This window comes from Mytilus trossulus, chromosome 1, assembly GCF_036588685.1.
Source record: "Mytilus trossulus isolate FHL-02 chromosome 1, PNRI_Mtr1.1.1.hap1, whole genome shotgun sequence".
Taxonomy (NCBI): domain Eukaryota; kingdom Metazoa; phylum Mollusca; class Bivalvia; order Mytilida; family Mytilidae; genus Mytilus; species Mytilus trossulus.
Window position 1 is genome coordinate 110,305,154 of NC_086373.1, and position 17,417 is coordinate 110,322,570.

A 17,417-nucleotide genomic window follows, 5' to 3' on the forward strand; every position below is an offset into this window, starting at 1 on the left:
CAGGTAATGATTAATGTAATTATGAGTATTGGGACTTCATAATAAGACCAGAATTTGGAATACACAGGCTCCGGTTTACAAAGGGTTTTAAAGAAAGACTTTGAAGGGGAAAAAATGGGACTTTCATTTTTAGCCTGAATGGACAGGAAACAAGTTTATTCAGGGTCTGGTTTCATCAGGTTCGACTGTATATTAAAGCTTCATTATTTAAATGATGCATAATAAACAGGTGTGTAAACTAAAAAAAAATCAACTGTTCCCAATTTTCATAACTTAGCTTGAATTGTCTCCCTTTGGATAAAAAAATTGAAATCAAATAAAGCTTTTATTAAATTTTATATAATTTACTTCCACATCTATAATATACAGATGAAAAACATTGATAATTTCTTTTCAACTGCTTTTATTTTAATATAATTACGAAATTTGCAAGGAATTGACATGAAATAGTGGATGACATTGAATTAGTATAATTGAGAATGTGGGAAACAGATATACAAATGTAGTTCCTTTCATTGCTTACGTTATTTCGGTTGAAAAGGTCAATGATGAATGTTATAAAATATATAACTTAAACAAGAATTGAAATTTCAAAAAATATAAAAGGGCCTCAAAATGACTAGTATAAAACAATTGGAACAGTGGTCTATAAATCAATACACAATCCACTTGATTTTTCAATTATTTTTTCTTTTCATAATTTTGAACCATAGCGCTTGTATGATGTTTTATAAATTTTGATTAATATAGTAATATAGGCAAGTCTATCGAACTCAAATTCATAATTAGCTTCACTTGGAACATAATTTTCTTTCCATTTTAGGGCTAATACATATTCGTGGACTTGCTCCAAAATGATGGTAACATTGAACTAGAATTCTTCATCTATAAAAAAGAAGATGTGGTATGATTGCCAATGAGACAACTATCCACAAAAGACCAAAATGACACAAACATTAACAACTATAGGTCACTGTACGGCCTTCAATGGTCACTATGTAAAGGAAATTTATAAAGTGAACTTTGTAGGGAGGAATTATGTTTGTCACCTTTGACAGAAAGTATATTAGTCTAGACTGGAAGTATTTCAGTCTAGATAGGTTTGACTGTTTTTGTACCTTTTCATGATGAACAGCTGTTCTGATGTTGTCTATTTCTTTCTCTACATTGCATCCTCCTCTCAGCTTCAATAAAACAGCTTCAGCCTTAAAATAATGAAATGAATTAAAATTCTATTGATTTTTTTTTTACATTATCTTACCTTGTGTACAAAGCTTAAAATTAACAAACTCTTAATCACTGTATATACTTTTTCTGGCCTTGAAGGCATAAATCTTTCAAGTCAGTTTTTTTTACTCATACTACAAAATCAACCCATTGAAATGCTAGATTTCATGTTTCGAGCATGATTTTTTAGCTCCAAGCACTGAGCTAAGTTTTATAACTTCAACCCCTGGTCATTGGATTAATTTATGTGGAAAATGTAATATTTTCTAATCTTTTTGTAATTTGATATAATTCCAGTTCCTTGGAACTTACATTTAAATATTTCAACATTAATTATCATAAAAATCTTCATTAGAAAAATGATGACAATGGTAACAAAAACAAGTAAATCACACCCTACCTTAGTTTCTTGTTTATGTAACATCAGAAATCTCGGACTGGGTGGTAAAAATATCATCCCAATACCTTGTATAACAGCTGGGATCACAGAAATAACAAACATATATCTCCTGAAATAACAGAAAATATCATCCCAATACCCTGACAATAATTTGAATTTGTATAACAACTGGGATCACAGAAATAACAAACATATATCTCCTAAAATAACAGAAAATATCATCCCAATATCCTGTATAACAGCTGGGATTACAGAAATAACAAACATATATCTCCTGAAATAACAGAAAATATCATCCCAATACCCTGTATAACAGCTGGAATCACAGAAATGACAAACATATATCTCCTAAAATAACAGAAAATATCATCCCAATATCCTGTATAACAGCTGGGATTACAGAAATAACAAACATATATCTCCTGAAATAACAGAAAATATCATCCCAATACCCTGTATAACAGCTGGAATCACAGAAATGACAAACATATATCTCCTGAAATAACAGAAAATATCATCCCAATATCCTGTATAACAGCTGGGATTACAGAAATAACAAACATATATCTCCTGAAATAACAGAAAATATCATCCCAATACCCTGTATAACAGCTGGAATCACAGAAATGACAAACATATATCTCCTAAAATAACAGAAAATATCATCCCAATATCCTGTATAACAGCTGGAATCACAGAAATGACAAACATATATCTCCTAAAATAACAGAAAATATCATCCCAATACCTTGTATAACAGCTGGGATCACAGAAATAACAAACATATATCTCCTGAAATAACAGAAAATATCATCCCAATACCCTGTATAACAGCTGGAATCACAGAAATGACAAACATATATCTCCTGAAATAACAGAAAATATCATCCCAATACCCTGTATAACAGCTGGGATTACAGAAATAACAAACATATATCTCCTAAAATAACAGAAAATATCATCCCAATATCCTGTATAACAGCTGGGATCACAGAAATAACAAACATGTATCTCCTGAAATAACAGAAAATATCATCCCAATACCCTGTATAACAGCTGGAATCACAGAAATAACAAACATATATCTCCTGAAATAACTAACAATATATCTGACAAAACAGAATTTGCTTTTATCATGAAGTAAAAAGACCCCAAATATCAAATTTGTTAATAAATAAGTGAAAATCACTTAATATAAAAGAAGGATGTATCTGAGGACACTAATGCTCACGCTCAAGCTTTGTAATTTTTTAAGTTTAAAATGGGCATAACTCCTGACATTGCCTTAATTCTACCTCAGCATGTGTGTTGCGAATTGTGTATGAGTTTCATATAATTTTGATGAGGAGAACTTAAGTGAAGAGTGCAGAAAAGAAAATGGGACAGACTAGAAGGTTGAACAAACAAAACTAAATATTTTGAATTTTACAGTTTCAAATGGAGAACTATAAAAAAGATAATACAAACCATCCATTTTCAATATCTATGCATGCATAGTTAACTAAGTAAGCAATCAGTAATCCACATGTTATACCAAGTTCATTTAATGACACCAACAAACCTCGTCTTTTCTAAAAAAAAAAATATAAAAATTACAGAGAGAAATATGACAGTACATATGATATTACATTATTTACTTTTCATTCATAATCTTGTTTATTTATGAAATATTTGCCCCTGGACATTAAGTATATAATATCAAATCAGTACTTATAGTTTTAGTAACTTTGAATTTGTCACTATGTCAAAAGTTTCTGTTATAAGTTAATCTTATCTTTTTAAATACTTTGATTGTTAAAACCCAGCAATCTTTTAGAATGCTATTAAATCTAAATGTCAACATCTTTTTGAGTGTTACTAGTGTTAATATGTGTAACCTTTTCTGTGTTTTTTGTTGACTGTTTGTTGTATATTTCTTCCTCTTCAAGCCAAGGTCATGTCTGTTAACCTTGAAATGACTGTCTGGCTGTACTATAATAGTTATCTCCCCTTCTTATGTATGAAAGAATGTTCATTTATCTTAAGATGTATCTTCTGATAACAGATTTACACAATAGATATAGGAAGATGTGGAATGAGTGCCAATGAGACAACTCTCCATCCAAGTCATAATTTATAAAAGTAAACAATTATAGGTTAAGGTACAGTCTTCAACACAGAGCCTTCGTTGGTTCACATCAGATAACAAGCTATAAAGGGCCCCAAAAAATTACTAGTGTAAAACCATTCAAAAAGGAAAACAAACCGTCTAATCTATAAAAAAAAAAACATAATACATATATTTTTCACTTACAGCTGGTGCAATCTCTGAGATATAAATACATTCTGCAATGGCTGACACAGACACAGCAAATCCTAATACAACACGACCAATTACCTGAAAATGACAATCAAGAATTTATAAGAAATGTCAGCAAGGGCAAGACAATAGTATTCTTTAACAGATATGATAATAAATTACTTTGCGGAGCTTGGATTTGGATTGTAATTAAATAATTGATGCATAATAGGTTTCTGAAACAGAATAACTGTAGTCAAAGAAATTAGAATCCATTTTTTTGCTTTTGTGCAATACACTATGCTGTTACAATTGACCCCCCCACCCCACCCCACACACACACAAACACAAAAATTAACCCCCCTTTTTTGGTAAAATACACCATGCCCCAACAATTTCTTTTTCAAACCTCCCCCCTTCACTTTTTCCAAAAAAATATTCTTTCCCTAAAGATCTTGTCATAATTTCAATTCAAATTTCAGATGGTGTTTGCAACCATAATCACATAATAAATTGCCACCTTATCACCTCAAGACAATACAACAGTTCGTTATACTTAATTTTAAAAGCAGTGTAAGGGAGGTAATTCAAACACAACATCCCTCTTTGGTTTCTTTCGTCCCTCTTTTGTACTTGACAAATTGTCAATTAACTATGAAACCCTTGTTTGCCCCTAATTGCTACATGGTTTGAGCCATAACACCCAATAGCCAATCCTATCCATCCCTTTCTGGTATGGAAACTTGTGGTATAATTTCAGAGAGATCCATTCAATGTTCCACAAGTTATTGTCTGGAAACTAGAAAGATGCTAAGTTGGGCCCCTTTTTGGACCCAGACCCTAAACATGTTGGGACCATAACCCCCAAATTCAATATTGACCTTCAATTTCTGGTTATAAACCTTGTGTTTAAATTTCATAGATTTATATTTACTTATATTTCAATTATTTTCTGGAAATTGTATGTCTTTGGAAGCACTGACGCTGACCGCAATGATGTGATACCAACATGTTTTTGTTGTTGTATAAAAACAGGAAACATCCCTTTTAATTCCTCTTGGTTTTCTTCTGCTTATTTTAAAAAAGTATGAAATATATATTATTAACCCAATCAATCCCCATAGATTTTTTTGTAGAGCAACACCAATACATACCACAACATAGAAGACAGGTGCCCCAGCAGCTATTACAGCACCAATTGTAAATACTCCAGCATTTACTATAATGGTAAAACGTCTTCCAAACCAGTCTATTATCATACCTGAAGAGAAAATTATCTATGTTAGCACAAAAAATCATCCAAAAAAACAAAATATTGATGTCACTAAGAAGCTGGGACAAATATCTGAAAATAAGTTGGACAAATACGGTTATTGTGTTTACATGTAAATAGCTAGTTTTACCTAAAGTGTCATTTAACTTTTGAATTTCATAGGTGAAATTCCATTGTTGGTGATTTGGCAGAGGGTCAGTATTAACCCTAAATCTAAAATCATATATCAGCACCTGTCAAGATATGGGTCAAGGTCTCATACACAATGTTGACTGCTGTATTTTTGATATTTTTGCCTATTATGTCTGTTTGTTTTGTTCATGCATTGTTGACAATACAATGAAATTTGATGTGACTGTCATACAAGTGAAAGGTTTAGATTGCTATAAAGCCAGGTTTAATCCACAATTTTCTACATAAGAAAATGCCTGTACCAAGTCAGGAATATGTAATTGACATAACTGATATAAACCAATATAAATTTCATTAAAGTCTTGCTAATAATTTAGGCTTGATAGCACTAATTTAAATTTTTCTATATAATTTATATTTCCAAGGGACATTAATGACTAAAAATATATTGCGAGTGCTCACTCAACCACACAAAGTGAGTTTACCATGACAGTTTTAACAACTTACGAGAACATATTAAAAAAAGTGTTAGATACGATCTCAATGCATTGTGGACAGTGATTACATGTAGATCAGATAGATGATAGATAAAACTAAACAAATGCCAGTGGGCAAAAGTTGTAAAATGGTTTAATTACTACAATGTATTTTTTTTCTACATTGGAATTTCGAGGAATGAAACAAAAATAAGTGTCACAATGTGAAAGAATGGGTTAATATCAAAATTATCCCATCATATAACACTTACAGGTGTAATCATACCACATCTTCTTTTTTATATGTCTAACCAATCACCCACAATTCACAAAATCTTCAGATAGATTTCAGTCATAAAATCCTGCCCAACAAAAGATTTAAGAATAACATTCACAGTACCAGGGTACATACCTGATATATTTACCAACATTTTACAAAATGTCAACGATATACTGACCTCCGAAACAAGATCCAAGTAAAGCTCCAAATAACATAGAGCTGACAACTAACTCTTGATCGAAACATGACAAGCAGAACTTTTCCTTTAGTTGTAATATAGCACCAGATATAATACCTGTTAAATATAAACACAGTAGAAATTCATCTTTAATTAATTTAAATATTTATCACACTCTATCAATATAAGGAAAAGAAGTGCTTGAATTGAATGTTTTTACTCTAATAAACAAATTGTACAATTATTTTTCTTGAGTTTCATGCATATGAACATTTTTAATATACTTTCTTGGTATTAATAACCATTGAATGATCGGTATGTTTTATCCTATACAACTATATACACTTTAGACATAATTCACATTCTCAAAATATGTTCCAATTGTCAAAACTACCATTCTCTTTTCCTTGAATGTATAATCAAGGGAAATAAATGAGACTTATCTCTGAATTTTGCACATGTTGAATGTAGAGCAGGATCTGCTTACAGAGTATCTGAGATCATCCCTCTTGTTTTTTGGAAGGGAGTTTGTGTTGCTTGATCTAAGTTTTCTATGTTTGTTTTGTGGATTGTTGTTTGCCTTTTCTATAATTAATTGGACAACAAAGCAATAACATTATCATTATCAGTATACCTATATCATATGGCAATGTGAAGTTTTCCTATATAATTAATAATAATAATAATAATAATAAATTCTTTATTTAAAGAGGGTAAACACAGTTAGTTACAATCACTAATCTTCCCTGAGGCCCTCATATACATGTATGTAATACAAGTAAAAACAAAATGATAATAATAAGAGAAAAAAGCAAACATACAACATATAAAGACATAATAGTTCAATGTACATGTACCATGATTAAAAGATATGAAACAGTTACATATCGCATGTGGTAAATAGACCTAGTATATATATACAAATCATTAAAATCATACATTCTAAGAGTAATAGTTGCAATCATTTCAGACTGAATATTGGGACTGTCTCAAGTATTGTTTTATAATTTGTTTAAAAGAATAAGTGTTTTGCACTTTACGCATTTCATAAGGTAGTCCATTCCATAAAACTGATCCAGAATAAGCAAAAGATTTTTTAAACAGTTCAGATTTTGGCTTTGGAACTATCAAATTACCTTGAGTAACACCCCTTAAAGCATAAGGATTATTTACAGATATAAGTTGAAACTTTTGAATTAGGTACTGTGGTGCTTCTTTCCGCATACATTTAAATAACAATAAATATTTGTGGTATTTGATTCTGTTTTCTACTGTCATCCAACCAAGTTTTTTAAATAAGGGGGCTGAAGGGGATAATGGGTCTGCATCAAGAATTAATCTTGCTGCTCTTTTTTGATGTTTTAATATTCTTACTATCCCTTCATTTTTACATTCTCCCCAAATAATACAGCAGTAATCGATGAGAGGCAGAATATACCCGTTATAATATGCTTTCCTGGCATTTATATCTAAAAATTTCTTTAATTTAGAAAGAAGGTATATTCTTGATGAAATGCTAGCACAAATTTGATCAATTTGGTTTTTCCAGCTAAGCGTGCTGTCAATTTTAACACCTAATAATTTCTCACATGATGAATTTTGTAGTATTTCTGAATTTATTACTAAATTTGGTTGAAAAGATTGGGTTGATAACTTCTGACTTGTTCCAGTAACCAAACATTTAGTTTTTTTGGTATTGATGAACATATTATTCATTTTGCACCATTCTTCAACTTTGCATAAATCTTCTTGAACATCATCATGTAAATTTTCTATACTTTTCCCAGATTTATGAAGAGTAGTATCATCAGCATACAAGTCTGTTTTACAATTTTTAATGCACAGGGGTAGGTCATTTATAAATAAGACAAATAATAGAGGACCTAGTATAGATCCTTGGGGGACACCAAATTTCACATCTTTTTTATCAGAATTAACATTGCAAATGTTTACTTGCTGTGTTCTATTACTTAGGTATGACCTGAAAAAACCTACTGCAGACTCACTGAATCCATAAATAGCAAGCTTTAAGCAAAGAATGTCATGATCTACAAGATCAAATGCCTTTTTAAAGTCTAACAGTATTGCTAAGTTAAGATTACCATCATTCATTTCTTGCAGCCATTTGTCAATGATATCAATAAGTGCAGTTTGACAAGAATGATGTGGCCTAAAACCTGATTGTGTAGGATGTAAAAGTTTAAATTTAGACAAGTACTTATACATGTAATTTGAGACATGCCTTTCTAATACTTTTGATAAAGATGGAAGTACAGAAATTGGCCTGTAATTTGTTGCTAAAACCTTATCACCATCTTTGTAAACTGGTGTTACCTTAGCATTTTTCAGTAATGAGGGGTAGATACCAGTATCTATCATTCTGTTGAATATATATGTGAGAGGAGAGGCAATACATGGGGCACTTATTTTAAGGATTTGCGGTCCAATATTATCAGTTCCTGATGATTTATTTACATCGAGTTTAATTAACTCATCAAATAGCTCATTTATCTTTATTGGTGGTATGGTAAATTTATCATGTTTTTGATGTTTTAATTGATTTTTAATAAATTTGCTTAGATTATTGAAATCTGCCTTGTCAATAGATGTAATGTCCCTTTGCTCTCTTAGTTCTTCAGCACAGGAAGTAAAAAAGTTATTAAAAGTATCTGCTATAGATTTTTTATCATTTGTTGTTGTATTGTTCTCATCTGTAGCTAACTCATGTGGGGATTTTTTAAACTTGGGATTCAAGCTATGAAGGCATTTCCATAAAGATTTTGAGTCCTTAGAGCCTTTTACCATGTTTTTATAATAGTTCTTTTTTGAATTCTCTATTATTTGTTTAGTTTTATTTCTCCAAAATCTATATTCACTCCACAATCCAAGTGCATTATATTTATCCCTCATGTTCCTAGCATATATAATTTCACTATTATACCAATCAGGTTGCCTATCCTTTTTAACTCTCTTTTCAACAACAGGAGCATGTTTATCTAAAACTTTGTTCAACATATCATAAAATAATTGGAGACAAACAGAAGGGTTGTCTTCAAATTCAATTTTATAAAAAGGTGTACTTTGTAGGTCTAAAAGAAATTCATTTTGATCAAATTTTTTGAAATTCCTGTATGTGATTGTACTGTGTGAATTTTTTTTGTCTTTATTAACTTCTTTCCTTGTTAAACAAATAGGATAATGGTCACTAATTGCAAATTTACAGACATGTGATTCCTGTACCTTATCTAGATTACTGACATAGATATGATCAATCAATGTACTGGTATCCTTTGTGACCCTTGTAGCATCTACAATCAATTGTTGAAGATTGAATGTTTCTAAAACATTCAACCATTTTTGAGGAGGTTTGCTTGGTGCTTTAAAATTCATATTAAAATCCCCCAATAATATAATATCTGAATTAATGGTCACTGCCATTCCTAGTTCTTTTTCAAAATCATCAATCCAATCTATTGTTGACTTTGGAGGTCTGTACACAAAGCATAGTAAAAAAGATTTTTTATAATCTGGTTTTACCTCAAACCACATTGTTTCAATACCTCCTATTTTAATTGGACAACCAAATAATAATCTTGTCAAAATATTAATATATTGTATACCTATATCATATCCAAACAGTATTCCTCCCAGTGATGCCATAACGGAGGCAGCCAGGACATACAGTGATCCACATGGTGACCTTGACTTCCGATGGTCCACGATAAGTTTGGTGCGAGGTGATGTCTCCTTATGAACCGGTGAGTAATGAAAGGGAGATTCATCACTGTCAGAACTTTTACTGTCATGGTGTTGTAAACAGTACTCTGACAACAGTAACTCTGAAATATTCAATACGGTATACAAGGTGGATTATAGTCAAGGCTACCTTACCTTCATTTTGATTTTGATTCATGTATTGATAAATTTCATAGCTAAAACTGTTTAAAAAAAATATCAGTGACATGTAACAAAGATAAATACAATAACAATAAGATACCAATTTTTCTGCACCATTTGCCCATTTCAACAATAAACGTCTCTTCAGTGATGCTCGAGACCAAAATATTTGAAAATGAAAAGCTTATAATTATTAAATAGATGTAGACATGTATGTTTAACCATTGAACAGATTTGATTAATTTTATTTTCTTGATTATTTTAAAGTTAAACACATCAATGTTATTAGTTTATTTGACTTTAAGTAGTAATTTCTATTCATTATCATTAAACAGAAATCATAAAGTAACATCTGTCCATTGAATAAGGAAATTCAATAGTTCAGTACAGATCATTGTATTATATATATTTGTACTGATTATTTTCTATTTCAGTACACATGGTACAGATCATTGTCTTATGTAGCATTGTAGTAGTACTACGTACTTGCACATGCAAATCAGCCCAGGCATAATACTAAATATATATGCTAAAACTAATTACTCTAATGTACTCCATTTGTTTATCAACTGAATGCAATATTATTTGTGAAATACAAAAAATATTTGTTTGGTGGAAAAAGGTTGGTATATATACTTGTAGAGTGAATTACTGTGAACCACCAAACAAAAGTAATTCTTTTCCATATAAATATGTACATGGATATATATCATCAACTTTTATAAAGTATCTGTTAATTTTTATACCTTTGCAGAAAATGAACTTTCTAAGGAATAAGGTATGGTCCTTAATAAACATTTTAAAAGAATTGAAGAATTATAATTCTTTTCATTTTTGGTGCCAACTTATAGCGCCTATCATTCCTTCTCTATTAGAGAAAGCATTTATGTTAAATATGTTTAATCAAATTGTTTTTGTCTTTTACAAATAAATTTTTCACCAGTTACTATTATTAAATAATCTCAAAAGACTTGAATTATGCAATTTTTAAGTTAATTAAATAAACGTTGAAAATGTAAGTATGTAAAATACAACAGTATATAATATAATTTCTATACCTTCCTCAAACTGTTTGTCCTTCATTGTCGTTTAGATATTATCACAGTGAAATTATTCATTATCATTTTTACAGATCTCTTAAATGGATCGTAAACGTGGAAAACAAATTACAGGTATGAGGTTGATTACATTTCATCATCAAGGTTGTTTCCATTGTATTTTATCACAATTTTTGTTCATCTTCAAAAACAAGTTTTAGTACCAATTTACAGTTGTCAAATGAATATCTCCTATCTACTACCGGTTTTACTTTCAATATATTTTCCCCTCTGTTTAATTTTGGTCTTTATCTTTATTAAACATGATCTAAATGTAAATAAAGTAAAATCAATATGAACCAACAAAATCATTCAGGTAAAATTTGGACGAAAATAAAATGTTTTATTAGAAAGCTGATATTTTCTTAAAGGAAACTTAATCTGACTTAATTCTTCAATGGATACTTCAAGATTCACACGCAATCTTAACCCGTCATACATAAAATTATTAACTTTAATTCATATGAATTGATGTGATGCATGCATTATTTAGCTTATAACGTTTTCTTTATAGGGTTACATGCTATAAATTCTGTTTTTAAAAATATTGTCTCATCAACAGAATACATAATTATACAGTAAAAAAAGTCCATTAAAATCTAACTTGAGGAAAACTCATTTTTTGTATTTTTAATTTCTTATGGAAATTAACATTTGAAAGGGGGATAACTACACAGAAATGAGTCCTTTTTTGTCTGAGTTTTTTGTAGATTTTCTTAAAATATATGTAAAATATGATACTTTGGTGTGGTTATAAGTTCAAATTTGACTACATTATACAATCTTCTGCTCATGAAATTGAAGTGTTGTGCTATTTTTTTTATTTTTTTTCACATTTTTTATTATAGAAATTGCAAATTTATGGCTTTGTGACTATTTTGAAAAAAATAATGTGAATATTTGGTATTGTTTAATTAAATCTGTAAATTATATTTGTTCAGCATCTTCCTTGTTTAAATAAACTTTAAACCACTAAATGAGGAATATTATGCTGAATTAGTTTTATTCAGTTTTATTCAGTTTCAGATTATTTACCTTGACATACTGAAAAATCTAATAAATGGTGAACTTTTGAACTAATGAATTATGAAATCTAGGTTGTAGTTTGATAAAAGATAAAAGATAAGAAAACACCTTTAGAGCTGTTTGTTATGCTTTAAAGACTGCTAAAATATCAAGAATCAATACATTCTGATGAATAGAAGATGTGAAATTATAATTTTGTATCAAATGATATTAATATTTCTGCCTTTTTTGCAGAGTTATCTCCCATATCAATGCAAATCTTCATAGGAATTTTAAAATCTTTTTTTCTTTTAGTTTTCCTTAATTTAGATTTTATGGGACTTTTTTCTGTGTATAATTGGGGTACAATGCTAAAGATTTAAAACTTACTTCAAGGTTATTCAAATTTATGCTAGATTGACTGGACTAATGCACTTTCACTTATAATGAGGGGGGATGTGGCAACTAAATAAAAAGAAATTTCTTAAAATAGTCCATATGGCTATTGCAAATCTTAGTTTATTCGGCTTGAGAGGTGTGATTTAATTCTATGTCAACTAATAAGCTGCCAAATAAACTGGGTGAACTTTATAATAATAAATATCAATGATAGACATAAGTGAACCTATGATAAACTTCTGTGCAAAAAAGTGAGCTGCTGGAAATTTATCAGTTTAACTGGTGGCCTTACACATAAGATAACTTTTTAAAGAATAACAATAGGCTGAAGTGTTGTGATACAATAATAGAGGAACACTTCTTTATATCTTCAAATGTACATTGCCAGCTCAGAATTGAAAAGTTTTGCTTGTATAAATTTTTACCCTGCTATATACAATGAAACTTATTTGTTACTGGTCAAGATGATGAGTAGCTTAGTTAATTCTAAACTTAATTTTATTAAGACAACTTTTCTGATCTGGACTAAGAGAAATCTGTTTTGCAACAAAAGGCTCTTAAATCCTTTCTTAATTTTAAACCTACATAAAAATTTTAAATAAATAAGAGATGTGGTATGATTGCCAATGAGACAACTATCCACCATTTGAAGTGTAATGGGGTGTAATTTATAGCTAACTGCACGATCTGAAAATAAACTAGAGGGGAGACAACTCAAATAAAAAAGACTGTCAGGAAATAAACAAGCTTGTCAACCTGTACAAAATTTTCATCATTAAAATAATATTCAAAATTAAAATATCTGAACCATAACCCTAGAAAAATGTACCAAGTTTCTATGGGCCATACATTTGTATTAGCCATAAAGGGAAGACCTACCACCAGATGCATATCTTATAAAGCAGATGTATATTATCAATAATTCTAATTAAATCTTAAAAGTAAATGAGGAACGTAATTACATACCAGTAAACCATACTAAAAAAAGTAAACATTCTAAAATACATTTCATTGCTTGTAAAACATTAGTTCAAGAGACAATGGCATGTTCATATTTTATACAACTGAACTGGGTCCTTTTCTTGAATACCAAAAAGGTATTGAAACTATGCCTTAATTTTTTAAAATACAAAATGTACATGTATTTAAAATTGTTCTGTTTATTGCACATTCTTCTTACATTATTTTTCTCTAAAAGTTTTGTAGTTAATTGGAATCCACTGTATTTTATTGCTGTGTTAATAAGATTAATGCTGATTATGCAGAGATGTTCATGCCTAATTTCCTTAGTGTTTGAATACAATTATACACTGGAAAATTGTATTTTAGGTTTTAACAAGAATGTGTCCAAAGTACAAGGATGCCCCACTCCCACTTTCATTTTCCATGTTCAATGGACTGTGAAGTTGGGTAAAATTAGAAAGATCATATCATAGGGAACATGTGTACTAAGTTTCAAGTTGATTGGACTTCAACTTTATCAAAAACTACCTTGACCAAAAACTTTAACCTGAAACTCCCACTTTCATGTTCAGTGGACCGTAAAATTAAGGGTCAAAAGTCTAATTTGTGTACTAAGTTTCAAGTTGATTGGACTTCAACTTCATCAAAAACTACCTTGACCAAAAACTTTAACCTGAAACTCCCACTTTCATGTTCAGTGGACCGTAAAGTTAAGGGTCAAAAGTCTAATTTGGCTTTAAAATTAGAAAGATCATATCATAAGCAACAAGTTTACTAAGTTTCAAGTTGATTGGACTTCAGCTTCATCAAAAACTTTAACCTGAAGGGGGACAAACAGACGAACAGACGAACAGACAGACGCAGACCAGAGAACATAATGACCCTCTACTATCGTAGGTGCAAAAAGAAGTTTTGGTATTTTTCTCCAAATAACATCCTGAACATGTTAATGTAATTAATGGTTAGTCAGCATGTGAGTGTTCATCTTGTACCTGTCAATAGATTATCAACCTTACCTTGAGACTCTTCTGCCATCCTTGATAGAGGTCAAGGACAACCTCTTTTTGTCCTTTATCACATTGCCTAAAATATAAACATAATAAATTTATTAAACCCCGATGTAAAAATGAAAGATTTGAGGTATTAACCTAACAACAACTAGAAGCAAAAGGCATCTGTAGATTATGTTTGGGGCAGAAAATAAATTGCAACTGATTTTTATCTCTTTATTCTGAAATCTCCTTTGTTTTTCAATTGAATATAAAAATTTTGTTCAGTGACCATGGCAACCAATTTTGTAACTTTACTATCCAAGTATTTGTGTCTTTAATAAATTTCTTGAAATTTTCATACGGGTAGGATGTACATGTGTATGCTAATGCTCAATGCACTGTGTTTGTGCATCTCAGAAGTAGTGGTGTATCAGTAAAACATATTAATGAACTAAAAAATCAGTTGAAAAAAGCTTTTTTCATCACAAAAGGGTTTCGATAGCAAATTCAATTTTTACTAAAAAAAAAAAAACTAAAACAGTCAATAATGACATCTTAAAGGTGCACAGCTTGAAATTATAAGTATCAAGATATTACCTCCCTTGTAAAATTGAAAACTTTATCCTTTCACCATTTGTTCTGTTTTAGCAGACTCTTTCAATGGTTAATTTAAAAAAAAGTTCTTGCAAAAAGTTCCAACTAGAAGTCATTGAGATGGGAGCCATCTCTGTGGGCCTGCTGTAAATAATGTGAGGTAATTTTTTTTTATCTTTACAATAGGACATAAGGTGTTGGTTAATATACATGTCGAGTATAAAGTATGAAACTATAATGGTTATCTAAATAAACATGATAAAGAAAGGATTCAATTTGTTATGGACAGCCTAATGGAAGGACAGATTTATCACTATAGGGTGACCCTCAGGGCCCTAATAAAAATGACTTTAAATAACAAAAAATCCATACAATGTTATCATTTCCCACCTAAAATAGCATTTAAGACAAGTAAAATTGGTTTAAATGTTGCGCTGAGAATAAATTTCAGGAGTAACATTATTTACAGGTATCAAAATTGTTATGGGGACATGGGGAGGGCACACACCTAAAGACATCAATATATAGTGGAACTTCAAGTCAGTTAAGAATAATACTAGCACCTTTTCATTCATAGGCCAGTTCCAGGATACGGTTTTCAGACGAATCTGTCATGTAACTTCCAACACCACATGACAAAAAATGTATGAATCATCGTTTCAAACACATATTGAGCAAACATGTGAAAAAGTATTTGGGAAATAAAAATCTGATGATATGGTCACTCTGTCAGGCCTCTTTCAGTCCTACAGTATAAATCAAAATATCGAACTTTCGGAACAAAAATTATTTCTAAAATACCCTACAGAATAACAGTTAGAAAGTGCTTGAAACTTTTGATCAGGATACAGGCACACCTTCTATCTGGTAAATGATGTCATATAGGTGTGCGAAATTGACGATTATTTTTACTGAACTAACTAAGAACTGGCTATACAGAACTCAACTACTACAAGAACCGAGTAGGCCAAACCAACGCCATAGAGTCATGCAACTGTGGAGCACCTGAAATGCCTCAGAGTGTCCCTGTTATGAAAGCGAACGAGAAGATATGCTACACCAAATATCTAAAGAGGTTGGGGTCAGAAACTTGAATTAAACTACTATGCTAACGAGACTGGACGGCGAGAACACAGAAGAGACAAAAGCCAAATTACAAACAGTGGCACATTACATTGACAGAACGGGCAGATTTAATACTTCTGTTCCTCAATCCCAATCTTAACCAGCGCATACCAAATTTAAAGCACAGAGAAGAAAATACGTTGAGGAAAAAGCACCAGAGAGGAAAACCGCACATTGGGACAATTCGTGCCAACAGGCCTTAAGATTGAGGATTGAAGAAAGACATGATTCCAGAAATGACGTATTGAAAGACTATTTCTTGAATCATGTCTTTTACCAGGAAAAAATCTTCAAATTCCCACGCCTTTAAAACATCATTTACCAGATAGAAAGCATATATCTGTATCCTGCTCTATTTAAGTATCAAACAAAGTGGAAATGGATTAATATAAGTTGTAAAACTTGTTTCCCAATCCACTATAAATTAATATGTTTAAACTAAACTAAGTTTCAAGCACTTTCAGAATCGTCATTCTGCAGGGAAGTCACTAGAAATAGTTTATCTTCTAAAAGTATGCATTCCTAATTCACTTATGAATGAAGGGCGGGTGACCTATGTGATGGAAGTCCTGGAACTATTGACTGATGGTTATGTGACGTCCAGTGGCAAGTATTTCATATATGTATGAAGTCTAGACTTATATGAATAAAGGATCAAGTGGCGAAGAAGAACACTTAATTCCAATAGGAATGACGATCTGTATGTTGAGAAACAACTGTTTAATTCCATTTTAAGGAAAAAAATCAATCAACCTTTTTATACATTTTTTGTTGTTGCTTGTATTACTATTAGATTGTTTTGTACAAAATATGATAAAATCTGTAAACTGAAATAAATATACGCATAACAGAAGCAAACTTACCTATTTCGGTTACCTCTTTGATTGCTTTTGTTGTATTTAGAGATGACGTTCTGACTCTTCTTTTCGGTCATCGGCAGTATTTTTTTAATTGCGACAATCTTCAAGTTTTAATAATATAAATAATCAACCTGTTTAATCTTATTCTATAATGAAAATTGAATTTTGAAACTTTCTTTAGTATTAATATAAAAAATAGTTTCAATAATTTTCTCTACCACATTTCGATTTTGCGACAATA

General features: G+C 30.6%; 1 protein-coding gene across 3 annotated transcripts in view; it reads right to left on the bottom strand.

Moving 5' to 3' along the window:
• Nucleotides 1–17,223, bottom strand: part of LOC134697448 (solute carrier family 2, facilitated glucose transporter member 10-like) — a 36,998-nt gene extending 19,775 nt beyond the window's left edge. Inside the window, exons 1-9 of one of the 3 annotated variants that reach the window (XM_063559736.1) lie at nt 17,180–17,223; nt 14,622–14,688; nt 9,865–10,083; nt 6,245–6,361; nt 5,060–5,166; nt 3,921–4,004; nt 3,095–3,198; nt 1,628–1,736; nt 1,119–1,205 (exon numbers count right to left, since the gene is read on the bottom strand). In XM_063559736.1, the coding sequence (XP_063415806.1) occupies nt 1,119–1,205; nt 1,628–1,736; nt 3,095–3,198; nt 3,921–4,004; nt 5,060–5,166; nt 6,245–6,361; nt 9,865–10,083; nt 14,622–14,640 (846 nt within the window). In that variant the 5' untranslated portion in view covers nt 14,641–14,688; nt 17,180–17,223. Of the gene's footprint in view, nt 1–1,118; nt 1,206–1,627; nt 1,737–3,094; nt 3,199–3,920; nt 4,005–5,059; nt 5,167–6,244; nt 6,362–9,864; nt 10,084–11,199; nt 11,748–14,621; nt 14,689–17,179 lie in introns of those variants that run through there. The other 2 variants (XM_063559742.1, XM_063559729.1) reach the window with 2 other exon arrangements.
• Nucleotides 17,224–17,417: the final 194 nt, after the last annotated feature.